This window comes from Heptranchias perlo, chromosome 3, assembly GCF_035084215.1.
Source record: "Heptranchias perlo isolate sHepPer1 chromosome 3, sHepPer1.hap1, whole genome shotgun sequence".
Classification (NCBI taxonomy): Eukaryota; Metazoa; Chordata; class Chondrichthyes; order Hexanchiformes; family Hexanchidae; genus Heptranchias; species Heptranchias perlo.
The window spans coordinates 7,746,631-7,759,402 of NC_090327.1; the positions used below are offsets into that span (position 1 = coordinate 7,746,631).

General features: G+C 44.8%; 1 protein-coding gene across 1 annotated transcript in view; it reads right to left on the reverse strand.

The window, feature by feature from the left end:
* Positions 1-10,819, reverse strand: part of b4galt6 (UDP-Gal:betaGlcNAc beta 1,4- galactosyltransferase, polypeptide 6) — a 79,017-nt gene extending 68,198 nt beyond the window's left edge. The window contains exon 1 of the mRNA XM_067977984.1: positions 10,673-10,819. Within this exon, the coding sequence (XP_067834085.1) occupies positions 10,673-10,781 (109 nt within the window). The 5' untranslated portion in view covers positions 10,782-10,819. The remainder of the gene's footprint in view (positions 1-10,672) is intronic.
* Positions 10,820-12,772: the final 1,953 nt, after the last annotated feature.

Sequence of the window (12,772 nt, forward strand, 5' to 3'; positions counted from 1 at the left end):
GGCCATATAGCCTTGAGACTAGCTACAGCCCTACTGATAATGAGACACAGGAATGTAGGGAGAAAGCAGATAACTAACACTTTCTCAGGCCTACGTGCAAGGTAACAAGATGGCTATGGATGTTCGAGGGCAGGCTCACTATTTGATTGACCAACTACCTGAGCCAATAAAGAATGCACGTGTATGCCCATATTCTATAAACAGGTGGGGCGTTTTTTACTGAATTGTATAAACGTGAGCTGTTTCTTTAACTTGACGAAGTTGTACCCTCAACCATTGTTTTGAGGTGCTCTTCCACTTGTATACAAGTTAAGGTTCAATAAGGTTTCTCTTTGTACTACTTGTTTGGGTGTTAATATTACTTATTACTATACAAATGCATTAAGTTTTGACAGTTTCTTGGAGGTCCCACCGAGATCGCTTGTGACCCCCGGTAAGTACGGACACAGGTTGTTATTACAACTAGGTGTTCTGTGCAAGCCGCGGACGCACTGCGATTAGTAAGTGTATGCATTAACTGACGTGACTAATTCTTCTGTTTGCCTTTAGGAATCGAAAGGCAATCATAGGAAATGTGTTTCGTATAGACAAGGAGAAAGAAAAAAAGGACCTTGTCAGATTGCTCGATATTGTCAGCTGCGTTGTTGTAGTAACGGGCTGAGAGAACACAATACCGGTGTAGATCTGTGAAACCGGTAAAGTAACTAGAGTGACGTTGAGGCTGCTGTATAAGGCCAACAGACAGGCACTACTAGAGAGGCGCCAGAGAAAACGGTAACGAGGTTACAGACGATTAAAGTAAAATTAATATTCCGAACGGAGTGAAATTGTAATTTGAACAAGTCTGTAGTGGCGACAAATGCAGACTGGTGTTAATGTCGCGTAGTGTTAAAGTATACAAGAATCTTATGTAAGTCAGCTGATCCAACCAATTGCAGACGTTTCTCTCACGCACCTAGCCTGAGCTGGTTATTAAGAGGGTTTTAACCCCACGTGAAGGCCAGGACCCTAAAGCAGGTGTAGAGAACATGACGTCTTGTCCGATCAGCTGAATTATCAAGTATAGAATTGCGATAGTTAAGATAGGCCTTGATTGTTGTGCAATTACAGTGTGAAGGATTGTATAAACTATAAGCCATGGATGCCAGCGCAAGCAAAATCCCTCCAAAGGGAACACCTGCTGCTTACATGTACAAAAACTTTGGGAAAGAAATGACTGACGAGTTGATAGTTTGGTCAAAATGGACCAAAACTAGGAAATATCCCTTTCCCGAAGACGGTACATTTAATATGGATAGAATGAAGTGTTTAGAGGACAGAGACCCGAGAAAAAAAAAGGTGAAAAAGGGGTTAAGTGGGCGGCATTCTCAGATTGGAAGAAAGAAGCCGAATCAAGGCACGAACGAAGTAAGGCAGCCAGTAAAGCCAATACTAAACATGATATAAAAATTAAACAAATGTTAATGAAGAAACAGCCACCGTTAGCTGTGCCATTATACCCTGCCATACCCACAGCCCCAGACGAAGATGACGATTATTTCATAGGACAGACGCAAGCCCCACGAAACCCTCCGGCTTATCAGGAGGAGGCACTCGCACTGCCAGAGGACGAGGGGGACCCTGTTAACCCTTTGGATCCCCCACCTCTATTTAATCCTGAGGACGCGCCACTGGCGGGACAGCTGCCCAGACCCCCTCCCAGACTGCGGGCCCAAGCCAGGGTACCCGGGGTGCCAGGGAAAGAGTCCGTAAAGAAACTAAGGGGATGGATGAAGGGGAACCTATGCCCCCCCCAGCTATAAAACAACTACCCCTAAGATGTTTCCCCAATGTCCATGCTGCAGACGGAGACCCAGTTTCCGTCCACCGTCCATGGACAGCCACCGAATTGAGAGGAATTCTTCAGGACTTACCGGACCCCTCTAAAGACTTAGAAAAGTCTATCGACCAATTGAAAACGATAGTCATTTGTCACCAACCATAGTAGATATGGATCAGTTATTACGCGCATGGTTGAAAGATAATAAATATAAAAGACTGTGTGAGGGCGATGAAAGTTTTGACCTTGTCCGAAACCATAGGGCAGCCAACAGACCGGACGAGACAGTGGCAGATGATGTATTCTGCCAAAATTTGTATGATGTAATGCACGTAAAATTCTCCAAGAAAACAAATTGGACTAAGATTACAGAAACAAGTCAAAAGAAAGATGAGGATGTTGAGGATTATATAGAAAGAATGGAGAATATTTTTGACCAGTGTTCTGGTATGACCAAAGATGCATACAAAGTGCCACTCGTTAACACCCTCGTTAATGGACTCAGAACAGAATTAAAAGACTCACTGGATTTGATATGCCGAGATTGGAGACACAGAACTATGCCCCAATTGATGTCCATTCTAAAGAACGTCCAGGATCATAGTAGAGAAAGCAAAGAGAATAAAAGTAAAACTTCAATGTACGCAGAAACAAAAATGACTCAAAATGACCCGCTCACCTTGTATTATATGGGACATAATAGAGGGAGGGGATGCCCACAATGCGGACACGGATCAGGCCCACCTCAATCAGGTTTTGGGCATCCCGGTGTTGGAAATCCTCAAAAACCTTTTTATGGTCTGTGTTTTAATTGTGGAAAAAGTGGACATTGGCGATCGAATTGTCCTCAGCCCAACAGAAGGTCTGCCAATGGGCCACCGCAAAATTATGCTGATCAACCCACTACTCGACCCCTAGCTCAATTTTCGACTGGGCATCCATGGGGTAATTCAAGTCGTAATGATCCCGGAAATTATCCCACGTGTTCATGCGAGCGAGTGAGGTGAAGCCCTCTTACAGGAACTCCATCGCCATCCCCTATAAAGCCAAGTTCGGCAGCACTTTCAGCAAGTACGCAGAGGAGATGAAGGAGATCCAGGACAAACATCGGGACAAGGAGGAAAAAGCAGGAACTAAGTGTCACAAAACATATTTGAAAGTTCTTTATCTGAATGCACGTAGCATTCGTAACAAAATGGACGAGTTAACAGCACAAATAACTACGTATGGGTATGATCTTGTGGCCATTACAGAAACATGGCTGCAGGGTGACAACGACTGGGAATTAAATATGCCAGGGTATTTAACAATCAGGAAGGACAGGCAGGAGGGAAGGGGAGGTGGGGTGGCTATGTTGATAAAGGAAGGAATCACTGTAATACAGAGAAATGATATTAGGACAAAGGATCAGGATAATGAAACAGTTTGGGTAGAGATAAGGAATAATAAGGGGAAAAAAACACTAGTGGGCGTAGTATATAGGCCTCCTAATAGTTGCAACTCTGCTGGAAGTAGTATCAATCAGGAAATAGTTAGGGCATGTAATAAGGGAACAGCTATAATTATGGGGGATTTTAACTATCATATTAACTGGACAAATCAAATTGGGCAGGGCAGCCTTGAGGAAGAGTTTATTGAGTGTATTAGGGATGGATTTCTTGAGCAGTATGTAACTGATCCTACAAGGGGGCAAGCAACCTTGGACCTGGTCCTGTGTAATGAGCCAGGATTAATTAATAATGTCCTAGTTAAGGATCCCCTTGGAGTGAGTGACCATAACATGGTTACATTCCATATCTAGAGGGTGAGAAGGTTGGTTCTCAAACAAGCGTACTGAGCTTGAATAAAGGAGACTATGATGGTATGAGGGCGGAATTGATTAAAGTGGACTGGGAAAATAGATTAAGGGGTAAGACAGTACATGAGCAGTGGTGTTCATTCAAGGAGTTATTTTACAACTTTCAAAAAATATATATTCCACTGAGGAGAAAAGGGTGTAAAAGAAATGACAGCCATCCGTGGCTAAGTAAAGAAATTAAGGATAGTATCCGACTAAAAACAAGGACATATATGGTAGCCAAACTTAGTGGGAGGATAGAAGATTGGGAAGTTTTCAAAAGACAGCAAAAAGTAACTAAAGGATTGATTAAGAAAGGGAAGACAGATTATGAAAATAAATTAGCAAAAAATATAAAAACAGATAGCAAGAGTTTCTAAAGTTATATAAAAAGAAAAAAAGGGTGGCTAAGGCAAACGTAGGTCCCTTAGAGGATGAGACCGGGAAATTAATGGTGGGAAACATGGAGATGGCAAAAATGCTGAACAAATATTTTGTTTCAGTCATTACGGTAGAGGACACAAAGAATATCCCAACACTGGACAAACAGGGGGCTCTGGGGGGAGGAGCTAAATACGATTAAAATCACTAAGGAATTGGTACTCAGTAAATTAATGGGACTCAAGGCGGATAAATCCCCTGGACCTGATGGCTTACATCCTAGGGTTTTGAGGGAAGTGGCAGTGGGGATTGTGGATGCTTTGGTAATAATTTTCCAAAATTCTCTGGACTCGGCAAAGGTCCCGGCAGATTGGAAAACTGCTAATGTAACACCCTTATTTAAAAAGGGTAGTAGGCAGAAGGCTGGAAATTATAGACCAGTTAGCCTAACATCTGTGGTGGGTAAAATTTTGGAGTCTATTATTAAGGAGACAGTAGCAGAACATTTGAACAAACATAATTTAATAGGACAAAGTCAGCATGGCTTTACGAAGGGGAAGTCATGTCTGACAAATTTGCTTGAGTTCTTTGAGGACATGACGTACAGGGTGGATAAAGGGGAACCAGTGGACGTAGTGTATTTAGACATCCAGAAGGCATTCGACAAGGTGCCACATAAAAGATTATTGCTCAAGATAAAGAATCACTGGATTGGGGGGTAATATTCTGGCATGGGTGGAGGATTGGTTATCTAACAGGAAGCAGAGAGTTGGGATAAATGGTTCATTCTCGGACTGGCAACCAGTGGCCAGTGGCGTTCCGCAGGGGTCGGTGCCGGGTCCCCAACTCTTTACGATCTATATTAATGATTTGGAGGAGGGGACCGAGTGTAACATATCAAAGTTTGCAGATGATACAAAGATGGGAGGGAAAGTAGAGAGTGAGGAGGACATAAAAAACCTGCAGGGGGATTATAGACAGGCTGGGTGAGTGGGCGGAGATTTGGCAGATGAAATAAAATATTGGAAAATGTGAGGTTATGCACTTTGGCAGGAAAAACCAGAGAGCAAGTTATTTTCTTGATGGCAAGAGACTGGAAAGTACTGCAATACAAAGGGATCTGGGGGTCCTAGTGCAGGAAAATCAAAAAGTTAGTATGCAGGTGATCAAGAAGGCCAACGGAATGTTGGCATTTATCGCTAGGGCGATAGAATATAAAAACAGGGAGGTATTGCTGCAGTTATATAAGGTATTGGTGAGGCCGCACCTGGAATACCGCATACAGTCTTGGTGTCCATACTTAAGAAAAGACATACTTGCTCTCGAGGCAGTACAAAGAAGGTTCACTCGGTTAATCCCGGGGATGAGGGGGCGGACATACGAGGAGAGGTTGAGTAGATTGGGACTCTACTCATTGGAGTTCAGAAGAATGAGAGGCGATCTTATTGAAACATAAAAGATTGTGAAGGGGCTTGATCGGGTGGATGCGGTGAGGATGTTCCCAAGGTTGGGTGAAACTAGAACTAGGGGGCATAATCTTAGAATAAGGGGCTGCTCCTTCAAAACTGAGATGAGGGGAAACTTCTTCACTAAGAGGGTGGTAGGTCTGTGGAATTTGCTGCCCCAGGAAGCTGTGGAAGTTACATCATTGAATAAATTCAAAGCAGAAATAGACTGTTTCCTAGAAGTGAAGGGAATTAGGGGTTACGGGGAGCAGGCAGGAAAGTGGACATGAATTTAGATTTGAGGTTAGGATCAGATCAGCCATGATCTTATTAAATGGTGGAGCAGGCTCGAAGGGCCGATTGGCCTACTCCTGCTCCTATTTCTTATGTTCTTACACCCTCGAACTCCCATCAGAAACCTGATTGTCAAATGCCGATAGTCTGTGAACGCTGGTCAAGAACCATGCCTCTATCTGCACATGGGGGGAAAACAAGTGCCCTTCCTTGTTGATACGGGTGCTATTGTCCAAAGAAATGGCAAAAGAAGCCCCCAAAATGGATAAAAGCGTACAATGTGTTGGCCTGTCAGGAGTTACACAAACCATGCAATGGTCAGAACCATTAGACATAAAATCAGAAGTATTCCACGGACAACATGCATTCCTACTATCAGAGGACACACCCGTTAATTTACTTGGATGTGATCTCTTATGCAAAATGAGAGCCGCCATCATATGTACAGATAAGGGATTAGAAGTGTCTATCCCCGAAGAAACTTATGGAATGTACTCCCTTCGAGAATTTGAGTCACCCGTCCTATTCACTACCACCCACCTTTTCAGCGCAACAGGCAGAACTATTCGCCCTCACACGAGCCTATATTGTTGCTACTGGGAAAACAGCCACCATTTACACAGACTCACGATGTGCATTCAGCGTTGCACATGATTATGGACAGATTTGGAAATTGCGTGGATTCCTGACATCAAATGGAACAACCATTAAAAATGCTGAACATCTCTTGCTAGCACTAATGGAACCCGTTTGGTGGCTGTGGTAAAATGTAAAGCCCATACCGGAGGACGAGACCAAGTCTCCTTGGGCAATGAAAGAGCTGATCTAGTGGCAAAACAAGCAGCACTTTCTGACACAGGACCTCTGGTCTCCCTTATGGTTTCCAGAGAGAAAGATCCAGAATCGGTACCCCCATCATTAAAAGATGTCATTGAACATCAGCCCAGGGCAGGGGAAAATGAAGTGGTGGAATGGGTTAATCATAACTGTACAAAGAACCGGGAGGGTTTATGGGTCCACCACGACGGCCGCATGGTGGCCCCTCGCCAACTTTTACCCTGGCGCGCGCTAGATGCGTTCATACCTTTACGCACGCTGGCAAGACCGGAATGACCGACTATGTGAATCAAACATGGTTTGCGCCAGGTCTAACCAAGGCTCTCGCTCAAATTAGTGACCAATGTACCATCTGTCACCGAATGAATCCTGGAAAAACTGAAAAGGCAGTATGTAATGTGCATCCGGGTCCTGAAGGACCCTTTACACACTTGCAAATGGATTTTATTGAATTATCCCCATGTATGGGATATAAATGTGTTAGTAATAATTGACATGTTTTCTAGATGGATTGAAGCTTTTCCATGTAGAAAGAATGATACTACTGCTGTTGCTAAATGTCTGCTTAGAGAAGTTATACCGCGCTTCGGTATACCCCATAAGTTGTCAAGTGACAACGGGGCACATTTTACAGGGATTGTTGTAAAGGAACTGTGTAAAGAACTACAGATTGATCAACACTTTCACTGTAGTTATCACCCACAGTCATCAGGCACAGTTGAGCGATACAATGGCATGTTAAAAAACAAATTGTCTAAACTTTGTGAGGAAACGGGACTCAAGTGGGTCGATGCATTGCCTTTAGCCCTCATGGTCATGAGGTCCTCAACCAGCAGGGTGACGGGACTGTCACCACATGAGATTGTAATGGGAAGGCCACAGCGTCTGCCATTCTCAGCACCCGTGTCCGTAAAACAGATGGATAAACACACAATGGAGGAGGACATGCTACAGTATTGTGTCACGTTAACTAACTGTATTTCTAGTTTTCACCGACAGGTCAAACAAGCACAGCTTGAACCCACAGGAGAGAGGTGTCACAGTATCGAGCCAGGAGATACTGTCTACATAAAGATCTTTAAGCGAAAGAACGGACTCCAGCCGTTGAAGGACCCTATCAAGTGCTCCTCACAATGAGCACCGCCGTGAAAGTGAAGGAACGACCTATGTGGATACACGCTTCCCACTGTAAGAAATCCCCATACAAGGACCCCGGCAGCGGTGAACCAGCCGAACCGAAGGAAAGACGGATTAATCAAACTATAAGAGACTGTTGCAGCATGGCATGTCCTAAACAGTTAAATAATTTGGGAATGATTGGCTTAGCATGCCTGATCCGATGGGTGGGAATTAGCATAGGACCTGCTACAACCCCTGCTGCAAGTAGAACCAATCGCGTTTCAAGGGAACTGCACGTCAATACTTTCTTATACATGTCCTATATTTATGCAAAACGTCAAGGTATCTCTAGTTGCTGGGTGTGCTCCCATATCCCCATCCACTCCAAGGGAGGCATTCTCCTCAGACCAGTCCCCTTAACTTCCCCAGAAATAGCGGAATGGGTAATAAATCAAAATGAAACTGACGGGAACGGAATGAGAGATAACGGCTGGGTGAACGTGGAGACAAGTAAGGCAATACCTGTGGGAGAACAATGGAAGGAGTAGACAAACACAACAAAATGTGAAACCAAACTTCAGGGGTGGTACCAACCCAATTATAATCGGACCCATAAACCCCCGTTTTTAATCCTCACAAATACATCAAGACCTAATGGAACAATATGTTTGAGTAAGAACTCAACAGGGGGAGATACGGTAGGATGGAGCAATTGCACTCAGTATATAAATATGACAGAAACCAGCGACAGTAGTACCATCAGATGGAAGCCTTGCATAGGCGACCAAATTTACATGGACAGAATACATGTAGAAAGTTTTCCTCCAATAACTGCGTATAATGAAACTTACTTTATTTGTGGCCACAAGGCATACCCGTGGTTGCCTCAAAATTGGACAGGATCATGTTACTTGGGATATGTAATACCATATGTCCGACACTCATCGTCTCCGCCCCAACGTCCCACTGGGCAATGAGTGAAAAGGGTAATTACCGAGACCGACCGGTTCTGGGCCACTGCTTTCCCTTGGTGGGGAGTGGGTAAGACCACCAGAGAAATCATTAATTTGACCAAAATCTGGGAAGTAGTTGCTAATGATACGGCAGAAGCCTTAAAGGAAACGAGCGCAGAGATGATAGCCATTCGTATGGTCACTTTACAGAACCGTATGGCCCTTGATTACCTATTGGCAGAGAAAGGGGGATCATGCGCACTAATTGGATCCAAATGTTGTACCTACATACCTGATAGTTCAGAGAAGATTACTAATTTGGCCGATCACGTCTAAAAGGAAATTGAGAAACTCAAGCAGCCCCCTTCGTTCACTCTTTGGGGCTGGGCAACAGGATGGCTGGGTTCTATTGGGACTTCTCTAGTTCAAGGGTTAGTCATATTCTTTGTTATAGTTCTTATAGTTTATTGCTTACTCAAATGTTGCTGTGTTATGATGTCTAAATGTGGTACAAATATAGCACCCACAAATTTAATGGCGCAAGTAGAGACGGAAGGAGATGAGTTGCAGGAAGAGTTTGAACGCCTAGCTAGGGTAATGCTCCACTAGGACATTGTCCTTTATGAAGGACAAAAGGAATGTGGAAGTGCATGAAGGGATACTTGACCATATTAACTCTATTAATTCACTTAACTCACATAATAGACAAGTACACATAGAAGCACAATTGTGTAATTACTTTTGAGTTTCTCACGTTGATAATTAATTTAGTTGAGCAAGTCGCCTAGCACAGCCTGTGCAGCCTGTCCTTCCCCGAGATAGGGATGTTACTAACTACAGGAATAAATGGCCATATAGCCTTGAGACTAGCTACAGCCCTACTGATAATGAGACACAGGAATGTAGGGAGAAAGCAGATAACTAACACTTTCTCAGGCCTATGTGCAAGGTAACAAGATGGCTATGGATGTTCGAGGGCGGGCTCACTATTTGATTGACCAACTACCTGAGCCAATAAAGAATGTACGTGTACACCCATATTCTATAACAGGTGGGGCATTGTTTACTGAATTGTATAAACGTGTGCTGTTTCTTTAACTTGGCGAAGTTGTACCCTCAACCATTGTTTTGAGGTGCTCTTCCACTTGTATACAAATTAAGGTTCAATAAAGTTTCTCTTTGTACTACTTGTTTGGGTGTTAATATTACTTATTACTATACAAATGCATTAAGTTTTGACACCCTACAGTACAGTGCAACATTTAGGAACATTAAACATCTACAGATATTTTACACAGTATCCATTGCAAAAATTGTAAATATTAGGATTACCAAATAATAGGAGAATGAAAATAAATCCAGTAACTGATGACATTCAGTGAAATGGGTCATGAGCAATTACTGAATCATAGAAAGTTACGGCACAGAAGGAGGCCATTCAGCCCATCGTGTCCATGCCGGCCAAAAGAGCCATCCAGCTTAATCCCACTTTCCAGCACTTGGTCGGTAACCCTGTAGGTTACAGCACTTCAAGTGCACATCCAAGTACTTTTTTTTTTAAAGAGTTAAGGGTTTCTGCCTCTACCACCCTTTCAGGCAGTGAGTTCCAGACCCCCACCACCTCTCTGGGTGAAAAAATTTCTCCTCAGCTCCCGTCTAATCCTTCTACCAATTACTTTAAAATCTATGTCCCCTGGTCACTGACCCCACTGCTAAGGGAACGAGGTCTTCCCAGTCCCTTCATAATTTAATACACTTCAATTAAATCTCCCCTCAGCCTCCTTTGTTCCAAAGAAAACAACCCCAGCCTATCCAATCTTTCCTCATTCTGTACAACCACACAGTAAGGTTTCGTGCCTTTGCAATGTAAACAGCTAAATATGTACCATTTTAAAACTGACAGATCGGTTGTTTTAACAGAACTGCCGCTTCACCTGTTCACACTGAAGCTTAAATATTTTATCCCCCCCCCCCCTCGATCTCTTACCTATTCCAGGTGCCACATAGATGAAGTAGAGGCATGATGAAGACAAGGAGAAGAAGAAGATGAAGGCCAAGAAGGAGCGGTTGGATATACGCAGGACTTTCTTCAACATCCTGATTATTTTAAATTGACTAATCACTAAAAAAAATCCTTTCCATCCTCCCCTCCCCACCCACCCAAAAAAAAAACTGATTTTTTTTTTTGCTTTTTTAAAAAAACAATCTTTGAAAGGGGGTCTTTTCTTTTTGAAATGAAAAAATACACAATTACACAAAAGCGTTAGGCCGAATGAGGAAGAGTTAAAAATGCAGAAAACGTGAAGCCGAAAGAGGCAGCAGGAGCAGCATCCGCATCCTCATCCTCCACCACTTGACGGCTCTCCTAACCCCCTTCTTGTTTTAAGTCAGTCAGTCAGTCAGTCAATGGAGGCCGGTCGCGGCTCGGGGAGGGGGAGAGGGGAAGTGAAGAGGTTCCAGATTCCCACAACCCCCCCCAATTACGGTACTTTTTTAAAAAAAAACCTTGGGAATTTGCAGTGACAACGCCTGTTCACAAAAAAAAATTAAATTATATTATTTATATATATATATATTTTTTAAAAAACACACACATCCTCTTCCGCCTACTGACGCCGCCCTCCGCCGGGCGAGAATGGAAGGGGAGGAGGAGGTGACGGCGAGAGAGGTGGGTGGGAGGGAGGGAGGGAGGGGGCTAGCTTGTAACCATGGAGATCTCGTGAGCCGATGATCTCACAGAGCGCGCACGCTTTCCCTCCCCTTTACTCCCGGGCGCGCGCCAACTCCCCAGCCCGTGCGTGCTGACGCACGAAGCTCCTGGTTAAAAAGCCGTTGAACTCTCTGTCTGTTTTGAATGGAGCGGCGCGAGCTCTGCGGGAGCGGGGCACGTGCTGGGCGGTTTTGGCGGTTGGCGGCCGCCCGCCCGCCATTCGGCGGATAAGCCGCGCACGGCCGTTGTGGAGATAACCATTCTGTCGCCTGGGGAAGAAGAAAATCAAGCAGGCAGTAACTCCCTTTTCTTGTTTTTAAGTGGGCAGGGGGTGAGGTTGTGGGTGGGGGTTCACAATCCATATTTCTTCCACGTTTGCAGATCTTGAGTAGCCGGCAAGTGTTTACAGACATAGAATGTTACAGCACGGAAACAGGCCATTCGGCCCAACAGGTCCATTTTGTTTTTATTCGTTCACGGGATGTGGGCGTCGCTGGCGAGGCCGGCATTTATTGCCCATCCCTAATTGCCTTTGAGAAGGTGGTGGTGAGCCGCCTTCTTGAACCGCTGCAGTCCGTGTGGTGAAGGTTCTCCCACAGTGCTGTTAGGTAGGGAGTTCCAGGATTTCGACCCAGCGACGATGAAGGAACGACCGATATATTTCCAAGTCGGGATGGTGTGTGACTTGGAGGGGAACGTGCAGGTGGTGTTGTTCCCATGTACCTGCTGCTCTTGTCCTTCCAGGTGGTAGAGGTCGCGGGTTTGGGAGGTGCTGTCGAAGAAGCCTTGGCGAGTTGCTGCAGTGCATCCTGTGGATGGTACACACTGCAGCCACAGTGCGCCGGTGGTGAAGGGAGTGAATGTTTAGGGTGGTGGATGGGGTGCCAATCAAGCGGGCTGCTCTGTCCTGGATGGTGTCGAGCTTCTTGAGTGTTGTTGGAGCTGCACTCATCCAGGCAAGTGGAGAGTATTCCATCACACTCCTGACTTGTGCCTTGTAGATGGTGGAAAGGCTTTGGGGAGTCAGGAGGTGAGTCACTCGCCGCAGAATACCCAGCCTCTGACCTGTTCTCGTAGCTACAGTATTTATATGGCTGGTCCAGTTAAGCTTCTGGTCATTGGTGACCCCCAGGATGTTGATGGTGGGGGATTCAGCGATGGTAATGCCGTTGAATGTCAAGGGGACGTGGTTAGACACTCTCTTGTTGGAGATGATCATTGCCTGGCACTTGTCTGGCGCAAATGTTACTTGCCACTTATGAGCCCAAGCCTGGATGTTGTCCAGGTCTTGCTGCATTCGGGCTCGGACTGCTTCATTATTTGAGGGGTTGCGAATGGAACTGAACACTGTGCAATCATCAGCGAACATCCCCATTT